The 21,342-nt window shown below is 35.3% G+C and overlaps 1 protein-coding gene and 1 long non-coding RNA gene across 3 annotated transcripts; one reads left to right on the top strand and one right to left on the bottom strand.

Moving 5' to 3' along the window:
- Window positions 1-6,397: 6,397 nt before the first annotated feature.
- Window positions 6,398-8,204, bottom strand: LOC110778673 (uncharacterized). The gene is made up of 2 exons (XR_002530902.2): window positions 7,834-8,204; window positions 6,398-6,899 (listed from the first exon to the last, which is right to left on the bottom strand). It is a non-coding gene; the product is annotated as an uncharacterized lncRNA (long non-coding RNA).
- Window positions 8,205-8,311: 107 nt separating this feature from the next.
- On the top strand, window positions 8,312-20,025 carry LOC110778663 (glutamate--cysteine ligase, chloroplastic). Of its 2 annotated transcripts, none has more exons than XM_021983219.2 (17): window positions 8,312-8,581; window positions 9,466-9,766; window positions 10,880-11,030; window positions 11,624-11,731; window positions 12,699-12,791; window positions 13,446-13,529; window positions 14,002-14,070; window positions 14,159-14,229; window positions 14,333-14,401; window positions 15,294-15,387; window positions 15,781-15,870; window positions 15,985-16,065; window positions 17,362-17,454; window positions 18,261-18,341; window positions 18,421-18,490; window positions 19,213-19,302; window positions 19,657-20,025. In XM_021983219.2, the coding sequence occupies exons 2-16, from the start codon at window positions 9,474-9,476 to the stop codon at window positions 19,299-19,301; spliced, it is 1,536 nt and encodes a 511-aa protein (XP_021838911.1). In that variant the 5' UTR covers window positions 8,312-8,581; window positions 9,466-9,473; the 3' UTR covers window position 19,302; window positions 19,657-20,025. The 2 variants fall into 2 exon arrangements, with proteins under 2 accessions (XP_021838911.1, XP_021838918.1); XM_021983226.2 differs by lacking the exon at window positions 8,312-8,581 and adding an exon at window positions 8,755-9,348.
- Window positions 20,026-21,342: the final 1,317 nt, after the last annotated feature.

The raw sequence follows: 21,342 nt of genomic DNA, 5'->3' as shown, positions 1-21,342 counted from the left end.
AGACCAAAATACTTCATAGCATTACCAAATTCATTATAACTGCAGTAAAACTAGTAGTGCTGTTTGCTAATATCAACACTGTTTATTACAAATTTACAATATCCTATATCGGATCATCTTAAGCCCGTCCTGCCGCCTGGCCTGATATATAGCGGGATCTGAGCAGAATTTTAGGCCCGATTCATGGGCCCGACCCAGGTTTAAATATTTTTGGGCTGAGTTCTGGGCAACCCATAACTGGTATTATAGATGTGAGGTGCAGGTGGTGATGATCACCCCGGGGTATGCTGTTACAAAATATTACATGAGCTGAAGGCCTATAACCCGCTCCTTTTGGCAGAAAACAGGTATCTATTACTATTTACTAGTATTAAAAGAGACATCAAGAATGACACGTGTCAATTCCTGGTGCGATTTTTTCCCGCCAAAAACCATTTTCCCAAAAAAAATGTATCTGTTTTATTTTACTTTTATTCTCTACCTATTTTTATAAACTACTCCTTATTTATGTATGAAAACAAATTTTAGTTTATAAATTATGGCAATAATACATACGACGTAATAATAATTATTCTAAATTGGTAATATTTTAGTCAAATCGCTATATTAATAATGGAAAATATATCACTCAATATTTCTGTCAAATTGTCATATTAGCATTTTAAATATGCATATTAGATGAATAAATTTAAACGAGTATGTTAAAAATGTTATACCTATGCAGTAGTTAGGGAGATATTTAGTTAAATATTTTGTGAAAAAAAGTATCAAAATTCGTGCGTGCACGGGATCTAATCTAGTGGGCTTAATAAAGTGGTTTGACACAACTCGGCCCGAAATGATGGGCTGGCAGCCCGACTTGATATCATCCCAACCTCCTTTAGGCCAAAGACTGGCAGTGGCACGGCCCGTGATCTGGTCTACATTATCCTACTGCTATACTACCTGATTAAGTTTTCGTTGCTAACGCAAATAATATACGATTCGTAATTTCGTCCACCATTTTTTTTAGTCTACTTAGGCCTTGTTTAGTTCACCTTATTTCTCCTGATCTAATCAGATCTGATCTGATCTTATTTTTTCTGATCTGATCTGGTCTGGTCTGATCTGATCTGATCTGATTATTCAGAATTAAATTTAAACAAAAATCTACATTTATTAATATTAAACGACTTACGTGTAAAATAAATGGTACACAAATTTATAATATTGTTATTATTTATTTGACTTTGCTCATGATTTAACTATTCCTTATATTAGATAGTCCTATACATGATCTAGATAGATCGGTTATGATCTAGACATATAAGTTCTTATCTGGATATGATATGTACAGATTGGTTCTGATCTAGACATGATTTGTACAGATCAGTTATGATCTAGACATGATCAGTTCTAATCTCGACATGATCTGTACAGATTAGTTATGATCTGGACATGATCTGGACATGATCTGTACAGATCAGTTCTAATATGGACATGATATGTACAATTCAGTTCTGATCTAGACATGATCAGTACAAATCAGTTTTGATCAGGACATGATCTGTACAGATCAGTTCTAATATAGACATGATCTGTACAGATCAGTTCTGATCTTGACATGATCTGTACTGATTAGTTCTGATTTGGACATGATCTGTACAGATTAGTTCTGATCTGAACATAATCTGTATGGAGTCGATATCTATACCAGTTATAATTTGGACATATCGATTATGATCTGAACATATTGGTTATGTAAGGATCGGTTCTGATGTAGAAAAGATCTTTGCAGATCTGGACATGATCTGTACAGATCAGTTATGATCTGGATATTATCTTATCCTATCAGTTATAGTCTGTATATATAATGGTTCTGATCTATAAAAAATAATTCTGATATGGATATGACCTGATCATATCGTTTCTGATCTGGACTTAATGGTTTTAATTTGGACATGATCAATTTGAATATTTTGTTAGTGTTGTTTTATGCCTTAAATAATAGATTTTAATTGCACCGACAACAACATTATATTTTATTAAAGGCATAATAGTAATAAAATATTAAATATAATAACAATGATATAAACATATACCAATAATAATAATAATAATAATAATAATAATAATAATAATAATAAAATGCTCTCAACAGGGGCGATTAGGTTTCGTATTATGGGCGATTAGGGGCTCCACGTCAATATTCCGGCGACATACAAGGCTATTCCGACGACGATTCTTTAGGTGAAGGTTAGACGGCGGTTTCAGGGTGCTTTAGGTGCGGTTTCGGGTGGTTTCTCAGGCGGTTACGGGTGCAGTTTTGGTGCAGTTTCGGGTGGTTTCTCAGGCGGTTACGGGCGCTATTCGTGGTAAATTCTAGTGCAGTTGGATTTTTCAGTTTGAATTAATACGGTGCTGTTGTTCGTTCGGTTGCGGTGGTTCTTTTGATTCGATCGTTCTGTTTGTGGTGTTGTTCAGTTTCGACGGGAGTTTCGGTGGTTGTTGTGTTGGTGTGTGGGCGGTTGATGCGTTGGTGTGTGGGTGTTTCGGTGGTCAAACATAAAATTATCTCACCCGCCCTTCACTTCGATAGTAATACACTAATACCAACTTAATACTCGCTACGTACCCCCGTCTACCTCATTACCTGATCACTTAACACCTATCTAGACCATTTACTTTATTGAGTTAGAGATGACTTTGAGACGGAATAGGGCTTGCACACCCGCACTCACCTACAATTCTCATCTTTATCCCCTCCATCCACGATAGGAACACTACCCACCTCTCCTAACCCCCATCTCGAGAGATACAAAATAAAATGCATTCCCTCTTCAACACCTTTTGGTAAGAGAGTTTTGAATTTTAAAACTCTATTGTAGAGCCTCTGAAAATCCGTTTGTCTGGTTAGAGTTATTGACTAAATAAACAAAACATTATAATATGTAAGTTAATAGTATTTTTTTATATATATTCATAATCAATCAGATGAAGGATTAGCGACTCGGGCAAGTACAATCTAAAATCCATCAACACCCCTTCACCCGCGACGATTACATTTTTTAACCCCATCACCCAATAAACTTTCCTCCATTGCGGCCCACTTGGGGAGGATGCACAGGGGGATCTCCCAAAAAACCTGCCCCACTGACAATCTGACATCACTATATTTTATAAAATAATCCAATTTTTCTTTAAACTAAATTTTAAATATATTGACATAAATTTATTATGAACTATCAAAATTGATTGTATTATAATTAGCTATAATATTTTAAAAAATATATTTAAAAGTGACATACATAATTAGGATTGCGTGAGTGTTCTCAAATCCGATCAATTCAAACTCGCCCCATCACCAAGGTGGGTACATGTTATCCTTATACCCATCCACCAAAAATCTCTTTTTGTTAGTCAACATTAGTCAATCATCTACGTTTAACTTTGTCGTCAGACCAATTTAAAATCCAAACTCGCCCATCATCAAGTGTGATTCACCATTTACATAAAATTATATTTTGCACAAAATTTTATAGTGATATTTCAATATGTTACATTAGTTTATAAAAAATAATTTTTTATTGCAAACATATTAATAATAAAGAAAATTAATCATATAGATCTTATGGCTTTGTATATAGTTGATTACGATATATTAGTCAAAATTCCAATCAACATGCTCTTAAGACTTCAATAATATGAGCGAAAAAATTATTATTCGTGCTCCGTATAAAATATTACGATAATGAGAATGTGGCAAATGTTATTTTTGATATTTAAGATTAAGTATATGCTTCGTACGAAAGAAAGTATATGGCTAGAGGGCTCATTTTGTTAGTTAACAAAGGGCATGCAAAATGTTTGAGACGACCTTATTAAATACATTAAATCAATAGTAACTTTTGTTGTGCATATCCGTATTCATTATATGACACAAATTCTTAAAAAGTTGATAGTATTATAATAATATAATTGATAGTCCAAGTTAAACTATTATAAGATTCTCTATATCAGTTATTAGGAATTGTATGCAAATAGTTTTCTTTGGTACAAATAATAATTAATCGAACAAAGGAACGTTCGAACATATCCGTACTCAGTATATGACATAATTTCTAAATGAAACTTGATAGTACTTACAATTAGTCATTATTTATGTTATAAGAGAGACAAATCAGAGAGAGACATTTGTCATCTCTACATCGATTTGCCTCTCTTTTAGTATAGTAAGGAGTACATAGATTTAAATTAGAAATTTATTAACATGGGTAAATAAGTAATTCGTAGTATAATCGATTATTACTATAAATAATTAGAAGATTTTAGGTAAAATATATACAAAATATATTAATTATTATTTCATAGGTTAGTTACCAATATTATAAAAGAGGCAAATCAGAGTGGTATTTGTTAGCTCCATATCAAATTGCCTCTCTTTTTGTATAGTACTCCGTATACATATGTTTGTTAAAAATCGACTAAAATATAAGTCAATTGCTTAACCTAAAATATTTGGAGGGACGTTTTTAAGTAGAAAGGAGTACGTAGTCGCGCATCATTTTTCTTTTTACTACTCCCTCCATTCCTTTCTGTTGTTCCCGTTTCCTTTTTGGGCAATTCTTTTTGTTGTTCCCCTACTGAATCTTTACTATTTTTGGCCATTGTGTTTTTTTTTACCAAATTACCCTAAGATTCTCCACTATTTACCAAAAAACCCTAAGATTTTACCCTTATTTCACCATTAATTTTACCACTTTCCTTATTTTATTCATTTCCTCTTCCCAATTCACCCGTCCTTATCTTCATCTCTCTCTTCTTTTCAACCGGCCCTTCTCTTCATCTCTCTCTTTTCATTTTCGGACCTCCTTCACTTTTTTCTCTCTCTCTCCTCCTTCCTCTCTCCCTTTTCTCTCTCTGTTTCTCTCAAGAACATCAAGATGTTCTTCATTTTCCATCTTCCTACATTCATATATTTTTCATCTTCCTCTCACGTTTCTTTCAAGAACACTGAAATTCTAGATCGCCGCTACCACCACCACACCTCCGCCACCGCCACCACCCTCCAGCAAAAGCTGTAGAATACGTATTATGGCTTTAGATCGTGAAATTCGACCATGAAAATTCTAAATCTAGAGTTTTTATGGTCGAATTTGACCTATAAAACCTCAAAATCGTGATATTGAGATCAATTGGGTATTAATTTATTTTTGTGTTCATGTTTCAAATTTTTAGGGTTGATTTTTGTCGAACTTTTGACGAATTTTTGGGTTGTTTGTTGTTGATTTTGGTCGAGTTTTTTAGGTTGATTTTTGTCAAGTTTTTTGGGTAGATTTTCGTCGAATTTTTTGGGTAAACCAGTTTTATTTTCACAGTTGTTAGTAAATAACTTCAACTATTAATATATTAAATTATCGATTAGTAAAAACTATAAAAAAAATGTTAGTATTATGTAAGTGTTTAGACAAATCCAACAAATTGCTACGGAGTACATGACTAAGTTCATCATAATGTATTAATAATCACCAAAAAACAGAAAAAGTAGAGGTATTTACGTGTGAATATAATAGCTAGTGTAAAAATCAAATAGTTGCATTTAAAAATTTTAGGAATTAGGTAGTAAAGTAGTAGATAGATTAGATTACACAAGTTTTGTTCATGTTTAAATAAGTTATGTACATAATTTTTTTTAAATTAGTAAAATATTACTATCAATGGGGTGAGAATTATCGAATTTAGTTGCTAAATATACTACGTATAAAATAGTACAATCAATGACGGTTATAATTATCGCATTTAGTTGTTAAAATATTATAGAGTACTATTGTAATTCTTTTATACACTCTTATTCATACTTGATTGATTTTCTAATTTATTTGTTTTCGAGTTATGTAAGTACGAAATACAAATAAGTAGACTACTCTTAAATTTTTTATATAAAAATCTTACTACGTATTTCGTATAATGGATTAATTTTTAATAAAAAGATAATCTTATATTGGTTATATTTGTTACCAAATATAGAAAAGATATATAATTTTTTTTAAAATATTCCTTATCCATATAATGAAATCTTTGTTTTATTTTGAGGAAAAGAGAATCAAACATTTTTTGAGGCAAAAGTTAACAAAATTATTATAGAATCAAGGATTTTTTTTTATAACTTTTTTAATATCTATAAGAGAGGCCAATCAATAAGTGACATTTGTCATCACCACATTGATTTCCTCTCTTTTAGTATAATATATAGATGAAATTAATTAGTTAAGCACTTGAGCCAATTAGTTAAGCAACGAAACTAATTAGTTAAGCATTGTAATCAATTAGTTAAGGAATGAAACCAATAAGTTTATAGATATAAAGAAAACATTTGTTAAGCCTGAAATTCAACTAGTTAAGCAGTGCAACCAATTAGTTAAGCAATGAAAATAATTAGTCATATAATACAAAGTATAAAAGTTGTACTTTTTTTAAATTTTTTTATCATATGTAGTTACAATTTATGGGTACACGTATTACTATACTAGGGACTTTCTAGTTACTAGCTTACAAAAGCAAACCAAGCTATTAAACCATAAAGCAAAAATTACATGAAATCTACTTAGGTCAAACCCATTCAACTTTGGCTCACAAGGAATAAAGTGACTCAATAAAGCTTTGCAAGATGCTTAGCTGTAGGATCCTCTGTGTGGATGTAGTATTTGTACATCGGAGGGATGCAAAGGAGACAAAGCACCACATAATGAGCTTTATAACTTATCTTGAAATGGAATAGGTAATGGACAACGACAAAGATAACACCATTGAGGAAGAGGAACGTGGGCATTGTGCTTCGGTAGTGCCAATCAGGTGAACACAAGATGTAGATATAGAGGAGCATTTCCCAGACCATTGGAGTTTCATCACTTTGCTGCTGCCTGCAAAACAACAATAGGCATATTTAATGCACGGATAATATAACAAGCACCCTTCATTAGAGTGCATGTATTATGTAGAGGGCTACCGACACTAGCAATAGATTGGTTGCGAAAGCAACAAGCAGTGTTCCAAATCTGTTAAACAACAGCTAAAACTGCTGCTGCCTGATTGACTTCTTAGATGCAAGAAAAACTAAAACAAAATATAAAGTCGCAGATGGAAGTAGGTTCATGAAAGAGGCATGCTTGTTTTTTTCTGTATAACTTGTAGTCCGATTTAGAGATACTCAGATAGTCAAGGATATCAGGAAGAAACTGGATTCCATTGCAAGAGACTATGCCCAGTTTGGTAGTGTACTGTCTGCACATCAAACACAGGCAGGGAATATCATTCAAACAGCAGGGTCTCACATAATCACTGATGTTGTAACTTGTAACTGGGAGAGACACAGAAAGGAAAATCTATCATAAGAACGCTGTCTGACAACTCCATTGATTCAGATACTTCTCTGTTGCCTCTATCGTTGGGATTGGTGGAGCGGGGAAAACTACATCAGCTCGCTACACAGGGTGATCCTATACTCTATTCATGAAAGATTAATTGTCAGAGAACCGAACGGGCTAAATTTTATCACTTCTGATAACAGATAAACCATTCTTATTCGACAGTCGAATCAATTGGAAATCAAAATCACTACTGTCAATAATTGACATAAATGAAGAATATATAACTAAAGCATCCTATTCCATAACTAAATAGGACAAAAGTTTAACTAAAGAGCCCCAAATCATGACATGAATGGCAAAATTAAATAATATTATTTAACTAAAACAAACTTAATCTTAACTAAAACAAACTTAATCCTAACTAAAACAAACTTAATCATAACTATACGTCATTAAAGATAAGAAAAAGGAAAGGGAGGGGAATCACTTGTAAAATCCTGTTGAGTACCACGCATTAAGGACTATGCCTAGATCTGTTCCAGATGTTGCTACGGCCGCCGTCCTTCCACCACAGCAAGCTCAAACTGAGAAGGGAGAGAAATCGCCGAAGAGTTTGAGAAGGTAGAGAAATCGGCGGCGAGATCTATGTAGCGCCACCGTCGTACCTCCATCTTGGCTCATCAACGGATCACCGAGAGAAATCGTGGCCCACCTATCCATGGTTGTGCCTCCCAGAGTCCCAGCCGTGAAATTAGGGTTTTAGGAGGGAGAAAAAAAACCCAGAGAGTTTAGGAGAGAGAAGGGGCAGAGAGTCGTTGGGAGGAGAGAGAAGGTGGAATCGTGTTTGCAGGAGAATAATGGGAGGAAAGAGAAAAAAACAAAAACTTATACAGCGCGTGAAAACACGCGCGCGCGAGCTGCTGAACCCGATTACACAATGAAAGTCACCTTATTTCGGATATCTCTTCTCGATTTGATGTAACACATCACGATACACCCGAGTCGTGTATAATAGAAATTCGTCTCCTCGGACTGATGTCTATTGTCTAATCTCAGTCGCTCGCTTACGAAACTAGAAATAGAGAAGTCGGATTTGGAGAATCTTTATTGGACTTCTCTTCCACCTTTCTTTCTCCACCTCTGTCATCAGTACTAAAGAAAAGAAAAAAAAAAGCAAAGGAGAACCTAGGCGCTTTATTCTTATTCTCATCGCCTGAAATCTCATCAAATCCCAGGTAACTTCACAGCCTTGTCCATTTCTATCTGTTCATTGTTATTTTTTGTGAATTATGTTATCATATAATGGGAAATCAATTATAACATTTTATTGCACCGGAACTTCCACATTTTTTCAAAAAAATTGATGAAATCGTTCCTCATGTAAAAATTTACAGTTCAATGCTTGAGGAATTAAGTTCATGGTTTTTAACTCGGTTTTCTGAATTTGGGTTAGATTGTTTTGTATTCATTTAGTTGAGAAAACACTTGTGAATTGTCTGGATTTTAATGGATGATACAGTTGAGTTAGGTGAAAAGCGAATAAGCAATGAATCTGGTCATTTTACTTTGGATTAATTGTTGTTTAACAAATGGGGTTTGTGGGAAATTTTGAAATTTAAATTAAGTGGAACCCATTCTCTGGATTTTGGTGGGACCAAGTAGGATTTACATTCTCATGTGTGAGATGAACAGCGCTGAACTTCTTTTCAAGCATATTTGAATGTGATAGTGGATTTGTCGAAAACTGAAATGGTTCTTCGATGCTTGTCCCACAATGTAAAATTGAGTGTATGGCTTACTCTATCTCGTGTTTGCGGAACGGAGAGTGCTATAAATGGTGTTTATGTTCATGAGTTGGTGACTAATTTTGTAAGGAATGTCGCTTAGCAATTTGGCATTGAGACTTTATTTCGTGTTTGCGGAACGGAGAGTGCTATACATTTGTTGTTGTTTGTACTGTAGTCTTGTGGTCTAGGAAGTTTCTGCTCTCAGAAAATCGAAGGTGCAATTGTCATTGCTTCAGAGGTCTTCATGTTTATTACCCACTATTCAGGTGACTTGTAGAGTTGTAGATGCTAGTTTTGTCTATTGATGAAATGCTGTTACATAACTTTTGTAGGGGATATCATGGCACTAGTTTACAAGGCAGCTGTGCCATTGTCCATGCATGCTGAGCCAGTTCGATGTGAAGCTGTATACAAGGAGACTTGTAGCAATGTGTCTTTCCTGTCGAGGGCTACTGTTAAGAAAACTAATCTTTTGAGCTTAGACGTTATAAAAAGAGAACGGTCTCGTGGGCTTCACACCATTGTTGCTGCTAGTCCTCCTACAGAGGATCCTGTTGTTGCTGCAGAACCACTCACTAAAGAGGATCTTGTGGGATATCTTATGTCTGGATGCAAACCTAAAGAGAATTGGAGGTGGGTTTCTTTTAATTTGCTCCAATTGGCATTTAGGAACCTAAAGTGATGTTATTGCTTGTTGTACTAGCATTGTTCCACTTTTGTTTCCCAATCACCATCTTTTGAGGTTTGTAATGTTGTCTAGTCATACTGCTTCCAATTTTCCATTTGATCACTAATAAACTCATATTTACCTCTGTTTTGATCTTAAGTTTTAAGTGAGAGATTTTAGCATTTTCCGTCAAAAAAAGAAAAGAAAAGGTTAAGAGATTGTGATTACAGGTTATTTCGTGGATGTAGTATGTTATCATACACTTTCCAGCGTTACGCCTTATAGTCACATTTTTTAATTTTCTATAACTAGATTTAGTGTTACTATTACAAATTTCTTTTCTCGATTTCTTGTTTTTTTCCTTCCCACTTGGAATGTAGATTTCATTCAAATACTGCTTATCTACTTGAGTAAAACAATGATAAGGCACAGTTTTAACACCAAAAATCTTTTTTCTTGTATGTTTTCTTTCCTGATTGCTACTCATTTTTTAGCAGCACTGAGATTGCTTTCTCCCATTTGATATATTATGTTGTGCTTATCCCTTGCTCGTAGAAGAAATAAACTGGGTCCTTGTTGAACAAAATTCATTTTCTATTGTGAGTTACGGCTGTGGACTTGTGGTCATACATTGACCTTTTCTCATTCTTTATGGGACGCCTCTAATTTATCACAGACAGCCTTCCTAGTGTTTGTGATTAAAATCTTGCTCAGCTTCGACTTTTACACTGGTAGCACGGCTGCCAACCATGGTTGGGGGTCACAATCACACTGTCTTTACATTTTGGGCTTACATTATTTTCATATGTTATATGTGGGCTGTATAGCTGCATAAAAATGGCTCCAAATTCAAATCGGACCCTGGAGAGGGGGGGAGGTGGAGGGGTTTTGGGACTTCCTGCTTGCTAAGCATGGGTGAAGTTTGGCTACAATGAAGTCTACTTGCAACAGTTGACTGTTATGCCACTTATGTGCACCATATTCTTTTGTTGACAATAATTTCTTAAGTTGCATGTTCGTTCTTTTTTTGTTCTCTATTTTTCATATGGTTCTGAATTTTCTTGTGTTTGTACCTGCAGAATAGGCACAGAACATGAGAAGTTTGGTTTTGAAATTGATACTTTACGGCCCATGAAATACGAACAGATAGCTGGGTTGCTTAATGGTATTGCAGAGAGATTTGACTGGGATAAAGTAATGGAAGGTGATTATATAATTGGACTGAAGCAGGTAAACTTTTGTGCCTGTTGATGATGATGATGCGTTCTTCTCTATTTTCTTTCCTTTTCTCTTATGTTACCTTAACGTCTCCTCACAAGTATGTTTCAAAGAGGAGACTCTTGCTGGGGTCAGTTTTGGGTGTCTATGCAGTCGCATCACTACAAATGGTACAATGTGTAAAATTATTCATAGGCATGCAGACATCACAATTATATAAGGGAAGAGAAGACAGGGCATTTGAAGATTCAATTGACTGGAGTGAGAAGTGTGAGATATTTAATATTAATGAATAGTTAACTGGCAGAAATGCTATGCCGAAGATAGGAAAGCTTTGATTTGACTGGTGGTGTCTTAGAAAATCGAGAATACGAGCTCTCACTTTATTCAATCACATAGTTCTGGATCTTTTTCTTATGCACCCTAATGGCTCAAATATCTACCTCTTCTTACCCCCCCACCCCAATCCCAAGGTTTTCTACTGTTGATAGTTTTCCATCTTTCCTTACAAATATATGTTTGAGTTTTGACCTTGTAGAGTTGTTTGGATCTTGTTATCTGCTGCTGCAGCCTTTTGAACATACTGTGTTTATTGCTGTAATCAGGGGAAGCAAAGCATATCACTGGAACCTGGAGGTCAATTTGAACTTAGTGGTGCCCCACTTGAAACATTGCATCAAACTTGTGCTGAAGTTAATTCACACCTGTACCAGGTTAGTTTAGATAATTGTTGTTTTTCTAAAAACTGAAGCTTTGAGTTGATGGTTGTCTTTCGCAGTGACTGGAAATATTTCTCTATTTTCATCCGCGTGGGACTTTTAAAAATATGTGCTTGTATTTGTTCCAGTTTAACCCATTTATCCCCAAGATATTATAATGCTTTCTTATTCACTCTATTTTTTTTCTCTGTGCTACCACATTGGGTCTTATCTGATTAACGAAATAATATCTTGTCGTGAGGGTTGTCAAAAGAGGTAGCATGGTTATTTGTTTTTGTTATGTAATGGCAATGTCATGATCACTTCTAATATGTATATAACATTTCTGAGATGTTGCAATAGATTTCACACCTATCTGACACACTTAGGAGTAATTTATGGATACGTACAACTGTACAAGGAGGATAACTTATGTGAATAAATGGGTTGAGGTTTAAGTTCTATTTTTTCCCCTCTTTGTAATGATATCTCTATAAAATTGATGTCAGGAATAAGGTGAAGTGTTTTAGATAGCTCTACAACTTTTATTAGTCCTCTAAATGTCTTCTTTTTATAAGAAAGTGGAGCCAAATGAGTGTCGATGAATTGGTTTTCTCCAGAGGGAGTTTCTTGCTGTGTGGGTTAGACATTTCTAGTGGTCTTTTAAGAATAATATATGCTTGCTTATCCTAGTATGTGTCTTGGATTTATGTTGAAACATTTTTGGCAGTTGTTAAAAGATGTATCTTGGATGAAATTCTGTTTCCTGCATCTATTGTTTCTCCCTTAAGTTTCGTATCTGTGACAATTCCTAACGTGGAACGAAGCAATCAGTACACTTAGAATCTTGGGGAAGACAAATGGTCACGCCTTCTCCTCTCCGCCCTTTTTGTTGACAGAGAACTACATCTATGGCATGTTATTAGTTGTTTTTAAAAATGGCAACATGATCATGTCCTTTATATTTCAACATATCTGGCAGGTCAAAGCTGTTGCAGAAGAAATGGGGATTGGATTTCTTGGGATTGGATTTCAGCCCAAATGGGGAATCCAAGACATCCCTGTAATGCCCAAGGTAATTGTGCTAATTCTTTCAGCACATAGATGCCATGGTCATTTTAAACTTGCAATCATGCTATGTTTTTATGATCTGTGTACTTTCCCTTCTTTCTTTGTTTTTTGCATCTTTCCCGTCTTTTTGTTTTTGGTTTTCCAGTTAATTACTCCCTCCATCCCTTTTATTCTTTACGTTTAGTATCATGTGCGCGAATTTAAGCATAATAAAAAGGAGCTTTGATTCCATTATTTTTTTAATTGAATAATAGAAATTCTGCTTTCCTCATTAACTAAATAAGGTGAGTGGAGTGAAGGAATGGTGAAGTGAATTCAATGTTTGAATATTTTATTAAGCACATCTTTTTGTGGAATATTGAAAGAAAATATTCCAAAAGTAAGATAAAATGGGAAGCCCAAAATGGAATATGTAAAGAATAAAAAGGGACGGGGGGAGTAGTTGATTTGCTTTTATGACTCGATGATTTTTATTGTTTACCTGACGTTATATTATATCCACGACCGTTTGACCTTATTCACATTTGGTGATTATGATTATTAGCAGCCTCAACTTTCCTTGTTACTTCTACAACTTGCTTCCCAGATCTCTGATGCCTTGTATATTCATGCTTGTGTTTTTCTGCTTTTATGCACTATTGACTGTTTGTGCAACCAGGGAAGATATGAGATTATGAGGAACTACATGCCCAAAGTTGGCTCACTTGGACTTGATATGATGTTCAGGACATGTACTGTCCAGGTATTTGCTGTGTCTTTCTCTGGATTGCTACTTTGCCCCTTGATTTGAATTTTTTTTGCTCTTTCTGTTCCAAAATGTTGTTAGCACAGGGAATTTTGGGTAAAAAAAAATAAGTGAGCATACTCATTTACTCTTTTCCGTTGAAGGTTGTATTTATCACTCACACTGTTACATACTTTAAAAAAATGGTAAAGCCAAGAGACGTATAAAAACAGGTGTTAGTCTTTTGAATACCAATGCATTAACTAACAGGTTGTTAATATATAATATGTGTAATTGTGTATGTAAACTTAAAAGCTACATGATGAGAAATGGGGGTAGTGTCATCCAAGCATATTTCCAAGTAAATTATAGGACTGCTCAATTCAGAAGCTTTTACACTCTTTTTTTTGGGCGGCAAGAGTTACTCCGTATTCATGTATACTGTATCGTAGTCATTACTGAACTGTCTTAGGTGTTTCTGCCTTTCCAGGTGAACTTGGATTTTAGTTCTGAAGCTGACATGATCAGAAAATTTCGTGCTGGTTTAGCATTACAACCTGTGAGTAAAATCTTGATTTTTAATTTATTTTTTTGATATATTGGTAGATTTCTTATTCCGTTAACTGACTATTGAATGAATTGAACAGATTGCAACAGCATTATTCGCGAACTCACCTTTCAAGGAAGGAAAGCCCAACGGTTATCTCAGTATGAGAAGGTTCTATCGATGTTCCTCAGAAACCAAAGTTGATGATGTTGATTCGTTTTCTTGTTTCAGTCTCTTTTTTTTTACTTAAGCCCCCTGGTTTATGCTTTTTCAGCCATATCTGGTCGGACACTGATAATAATCGTGCTGGGATGCTTCCCTTTGTCTTCGACGACTCTTTCGGGTGAGCAGTGTTCCAGCGTAATGTTTTGAAAATTGACATCCATCTGTAGATGCAGTTATGTCCTTGTAAACTCATACATTTTTCATTGGAGCATAATAATGGGATAATACATGAGTTCTCCAGCACATACCAACTTGATTGTCTTTTCGGTTAAGATGAACAAGTTTACTTTTAAGCCTAGGACATAGAGTTCATATGCAAATAATTGAATAGTTATTCAAATTATTTTGAGACATGATGAACACTTAGCTTCCACTTTGAATTCTTCACCGTGCAAGGCTGTGTATGCATTTGTGTTACTATTAGTGTAAATGGCTGGTAGAATCTATTACATAGACTAGGTAAAAGGACGCAGTACTGTTTATAAATTGCACTATACCTCTTTCTTTATACAACTATGTTTTATTGAAATTGCTTGATTGTCTTATTCTCTCAGTTTTTGCAAATTTAGCTTCAGGGTTGGAACTGTGAGAAATTCATACTATCAGTCTGTACTAGAGTTTTTATCAGTGAAGAATGTAAAGTACATAAATAGAGGGCAAAGTACTCTGTAAATGAATAGATGATTAACATCTACGCTTAGTGAAAAGCCCTTTTTTTTGGACGGGTTTATGGGAAATTTTGATTGTAAATGCCGTATGGCTTTATTTTAGTGAAAGCCCTAATGCCACTGAAATGAGGGGAAAGGATCCATTTGTTTATGAGGGATCCTCAGATTTTTTTTAGTGCTTACTGGAAGGCTTGAAATGTTACCAGCCAACAGTGTTTTGCTTCTAAATCCAATATCACTTGTTTTCCATCTTCTTCCTTTTTTTAAATAATTATTTATAAGGGTGTCCCTTGTGGTTTAGTACCTAGATTCTGACATTAGTGTTTCATGTTATTCATGCAGGTTTGAGCAATATGTGGATTATGCCCTTGATGTTCCCATGTACTTTGTTTATCGGAACAACAAGTATGTTGACTGCAGTGGATTGTCCTTCCGGGTAATCCTCTGCCTTATAAGATTGACTGCAGTATCACATCAATGTTTCATGTCCTACATTACCCTGCCCCCTAAGAGCCCCAACACCCCAAAGATATAGGTGTTTCTTGTCTTTGAGGGGTGGGGGAACTTGGCGAGTGGGGTGGCAGGGGGGTTTCCTTTCAGGTTATCCTCCGCTCTTGTGCGACGGGGTGTTTTCCCGTTAAATGATTTTTGGTTCAATTATAGTGTGTTTCTTGTCTCTTTTTTTGTTGGGGGGGGGGGGGGGGGATTTTCCTTTCAGGTTATCCTCCGCTCTTGTATGACAGGCTGTTTTCCCGTTAAATTACTTTAATTATAGAGTTTCTTATCTACATGACTTATCTAAAAGGTATTTGTGTATCATCTTATCTAGGACTTCTTGAAAGGGAAACTTCCAGTTCTCCCAGGTGAGTTGCCGACGCTAAATGACTGGGAGAATCATCTGACAACTATATTTCCAGAGGTCTGTCACTTGCATTCAAGATTTTTTTTTTTTTTGACACTTCTTGTCAACCAATAATGTTTATTTCATGTCATCTACAAGGTCTATCTTATTATCTCAGTTCTTGTTTTTCAGGTCAGGCTGAAAAGGTATCTGGAGATGAGAGGTGCTGATGGAGGACCATGGAGGCGGTTGTGTGCATTACCTGCATTTTGGGTATGTTGGATCACTGATCTTAATTATCAAAAACTACTGCCATATATAGCTGATACACTGATCTATTTCCTGTTCATGACAACATAACTACTCCTCCCCCACTTTCAGATACCACAAAAAGTAATAGAAGAACAAACCCATAAACTAATAAGTGTATATTTGAAGATAAAATCTTGCTTTTGATTACACAAAGGTAAATCAAATATGGTCTCTATTTAATATTGGATGGATGGAGGGTGGGGGTGGGGGTGGGGGTGAGGAGACTTACACAAATGGCCAGGGAGGGGTGTAGCGAAGGGTGTTTCATGTGACGCTTGTAGTAGCTATGGCTTTTTCCTATTATGCTTCTGATGACCTGGAAAATAAAATTGCGCATTTATTGGTGCCTGTGAAGGCTGGCCCTGAATTAGAAAGTTAAAGGTTCTTGGGAGTTCGAAGGTCGATGCGAAGTTAATAAGGGTCATATTTCACAGGGAGATAGTTGCAGGAGGTTGTCAAAAGAGAAGAGACAGTTTTCTGCTAACTTTTGGTGTTAGTATTGACTATCAATGCCCGCTATAAAACAGCTACCTCAGGGAGGGTGATGTACCTGCATAAGACATGAGTAGAATTCTAACAGAAACAGACAAGAGAGAAAGAAACGGGAAAGTAAGGTCGGAGCATGCACGTGATAAGTGCTTTTTCATTCCTATTGATCTGACCCTCACTCACTGACCCGGGTATCCTTCTTTCTGGCAATTTTCTTCTTAAAAGCAAAAGGCGGTCCTGAAGTAATTTACATGCCTCATTCATTCTTCATGTAGAATTTACAGTGACAGAAATTGGTGTGGATATCACTACCGAGTACCGGCACAATATGGAATCTAGATGTATTCTATCACTAGTTGAGGGGAAGTTTCTGACAGACCTGTGAGACCTCTACAAAAATTATTTAATAAGTGGTAAGAAAATACAGCAAAAGAAGAGCAATGGTGAGAAACGACTCCCCAACTAAATGCAATAACATAAGAAAGAAAGGGTATAAACATATGGTTGGAGGGTGAGGGTGGAGGATGCAAAATAAATCCTCAAGTGCCGGAAGTTTCTAACAGCGTCATTTTCTTAATGCGCTCAAGATGAACTAAATATACCTACATGATGTGTAACTCATTCTTCTATTACGTTGTGTATGATAGGTGTTTGTTTCTATCAGGAGGTATAATTGCATACAGTCTTTCTTGGTGATATTGCCATTATCTTGGTCTATGAAGAGATTGTTTGACCAGCAGTAATGAACATTACATTTATGAATTTCAGGTGGGTTTATTATATGATGAGGACTCCTTACAAAGTGTCATAGACATGACATTTGATTGGACGAATGAAGAAAGGGAGATGCTGAGAAATAAGGTACTCCCTCCTTTTCTTTTTGTTTGTTACGTTTGGACTTTTGCACGTTTATTAACGTATAATAAAGATTCTTTTTCTTTTTTATTAAAAAAATAAACCCAAGTTAAACCTCAATCCACTAATCATTACAACAACAACCAATAAGATTGTTTTATTTATCAAAATGAACCAATAATGAAAAAAGCACAAAGATTGCTAACTTAACATACTTGGGAAATTGTAAAGAAATTTAAAGAGTTGAAAAAATTGGACCAATTAGAATTAAAAGTTAGCACAAAAAATGACAATATAATAAATGTATAAAAGGAAAGATTCTCCCACGTAACAAACATTGTGAAACACCCTAAAAGGAATACGTAACAAACAAAAAGAAACGGAGGGAGTACCACCTTTATCCATCAACATTTACTCTACAGCTGAATCAAAATATCCAGGATCATCATACTAGCCTCCTTTGAATCCTATTTTAGGCCACTCTATGACCATCAGTCAACGAGCACAGCTCAAAGCAGATTAGCCTGTGCTGTTGATTCTCAACACCTCAGGCATAATTGCACCTTTATTTCCTAGGACCTGTGGTTGAATTACTGGGTAAGAAACGCTTAAAAAATGGCTGCCTCCTGCTGGAGAAATTGAGCTACTTTACTTTTAACATATTATGATTCTTGATGATCATTTATGTATAGTGGGTTGAGAATAGTGAGACCTGATTTTGATTCTCGCTTGGGAATTGAATGTGAAAAGTTGCTTCTATATTACGAGATTCATTAAGATGGGAAATCTGAGTTTACTGATGACTTGATTAGGTACCAAAATTTGGTCTCAAGACTCCGTTTCGGGATGGATATGTGAAACATATTGCAGAGGATGTTTTGAAATTGGCGAAGGTAAGTTGGCTACGTTTTTGCACACCATTAGCCAGTGCTACAATTTTTTATTTTAACATTGTGAACATCATTTTCTCAGGAGGGTTTGGAAAAAAGGGGCTACAAGGAGCTTGGATTCTTAAATGAAGTAGCTGAAGTGGTCAGAACAGGTATTTTGAGTTGAGAAATAATAGTTTGTGTAAAGAGCATGACTTCAGACATCTTATTCATGGAATTTGTATTGAAAGATGATACTCCCACGGGCAATGAGAATAAAACTCAAGTTATTACTTATATTTCTATTGTGAGGGTTTTGTTACTGTGTTCTTTTCTGGATAATCATCAAAAAACCTCAAGTATCACAGAAAAAAAAATCTGTTGTCGCAATGGCGGTGATAGTCACAATTGGGATTGGCGTGAACTGACAAATTTGAAAGATCCACTTTATCACTATAATTCAGTAATTTCATAATATGCTTGTATTAGTTATATTGTAGCTTATAAAGTACCTTTAAAACCATTTTCTTGTTAATTTGTTAGAATAATTCTTTTGAAACTTTTATAGTAACTAAAATATGACCATAATCTGTTCTTATATGTGAATTCAATTTGATAAACATTCAATAATGGATTAAATTGATGCTACAATCTATAATGGGTGCTAAGTTGTTTTTTTAGACCCATGATTAGACCCATGAGACGACATACCGTGGAACATTAAGTTCAAAATCTGTTACAGAAATGACCCTAATGGAACAGAGGAACCTTGTTTGACTTCCATGCAAGTATCTCAAAATTTATGTCACCCCCCCCCCCCCCCCCTCCTGTAAAGAAGGTTTCCAGAAAATATATTTCCGGTCTTTCTTTGCTGATAGTGGGATCTATGTTGCAGGTGTTACCCCAGCTGAGAGGCTCTTAGAGTTGTACAATGGGAAGTGGGAACAAAATGTGGATCCTGTATTTGAGGAGCTGCTTTATTAAGGTAACCTCGAGAATTTTCTATTCAGCATTTGTCTAATGATTAGTTCGTCATTTGTTTCTCCAATACTCCAACCCCATTAACAAAGTTGAGGTATGGGACAAACTCCCTTGATTTGTCTAGGGCCTCAACTTTGTTCTCATTCCTTGTCAACCTCTTTCCGTCCCTTTTTCTGCAGTATATTCGTGTAGACCAGGGTCAGAATTCGCTTTATCCCAAACGAGTATCGGTCTTATTAGCAGTATTTAGCTGATGTAACTAAAAACATAGGGCATTATCGCCTTTTTTCTTAAATTCAGTTACACATAATCTTAATAAACGTAACTTGATGCTAACGCTTTTTATCCGCATCTGCAGGATTTTTGCTCGACCTAGCACTATCTCTGAAGCTGGTAACTTACCTTCTCAAATTCAACGGACGCTTCTCATTTCCAGAACTTTACACACTGCTTGCCCGAGTTCTAACTACTGGCTGCACTGTTATTAATTATACCACTACCATCTTTTAAAGTCGTCTATGTTGTAATTCTTTCAATTTGCTCGTTCAGTTACAACTTTATCTGTGATAACCCCTTTGGAACCGGATGCTAGACATAGCTGCAGCCTGCAAGAGTCATTTTTATCCTTTGCGCCACTGTGGATAAAATAATGCCCACTTTGACTCTGTTCCCATTTTTATATGAAAAAAGTCAACGAAGAATAAGAATAAACTTGACGTTTGCTTTATCTTGGAAACTCGTTTAACTCTTTTAACACCAAACTACCGTTGTTCATATTTGATAACACACCTTTTCGCCTAATTATATTTTAAAATTGGGGTATGAATATAATTTATTACCTATGCACTCTCATTGCAAAAAATTAGGTTGAACAGTAAAAGTTGCAACTAAAACCAAACAGAAGGAGTATTAACAATTCGGAGCATCAATTCAATTATAAGCCTCTATTATGCACGAGGGGTGATCTTTAAGGTACCTATCTTTTGGAGTATTTTTTTACTCCCTCCGTTCCGGAATACTTGACCTGTTTTCCTTATCGGGCCGTCTCTTAATACTTGACCTGTTTCTAAAAATGGAAATATTCTAACAATATTATATTATTTCTCTCTCCACCCCTATTAACCCACCTACCCCCTACTCAATATAAAAAATAATTAAAAATTCAACCTCTACTCTCCCCAACCTCACCCCTTTACACATTTCCCACTAACTACATTAAAATAATACCCCACTATCAACTACTACCTATTAAATTAAATAAGTCAATTCAAGTCCCTTAAATTCTGTGCCGGTCAAACCGGGTCGAGTATTCCGGGACGGAGAGAGTATTTTTTTTTTTGGGTGGGAAGATGCATATAAGAAATCTCACAATGCAGTACCTATCTCCTTCATTCATTATTAAGATTCCAATCATGTACAATACCTTTACAATTTCAGGCTATGCACCTGTTAGCAAATTGGTTACGAGTATGGATAAAATGCAGGGTACCCGTTAAACTCTAAATATCCAATAAGCTGTGTCTTCTTTTATGGTCAAACTTAAATATTTTTGTCTAAATCCTAAATTTTAGGCAAATTTGCTAAAAAGGATCTTTTATAACTCAAATTTTACGAGAAAGGATCTTACATAATTTTTTGTGAAATCACACCTTAATGTAAATTTTTTTGCAAAAAAGGATCTTAAGGAAGTTTCCGGTATTGATTGAGTTTTTCCGGCCATTGACTTGCACGTGAGCAACACGTGTGGCTTAAGTTGGCTAAAGACACCGATTTTCCCGAGTCTTGAATTTCCAAACTTGATTTTGTTTCGATTTTTTTTTTCAACTTAAGGTTTTAAACTTGGAATTTTGGAGGAAAATTGGGTGTGGTTAGCAAAATAAAGCCACACGTGTTTCTCACGTGCAAGTCAATGGTCGAAAAAGCTCAGTTAATGTCTGAAACTTAATTTTGGTTGTCTTTTGCAAAAAAAAATTATATTAAGGTGTGATTTCACAAAAAAAAAATTATATAAGGTCATTTCTTGCAAAAAAAATTACATTAAGGT

The sequence above is a fragment of the Spinacia oleracea genome, chromosome 6, assembly GCF_020520425.1.
Source record: "Spinacia oleracea cultivar Varoflay chromosome 6, BTI_SOV_V1, whole genome shotgun sequence".
Taxonomy (NCBI): domain Eukaryota; kingdom Viridiplantae; phylum Streptophyta; class Magnoliopsida; order Caryophyllales; family Amaranthaceae; genus Spinacia; species Spinacia oleracea.
The sequence above is the reverse complement of the archived record's forward strand: the minus strand, read 5'-3'. Positions and strand labels throughout refer to the sequence as shown.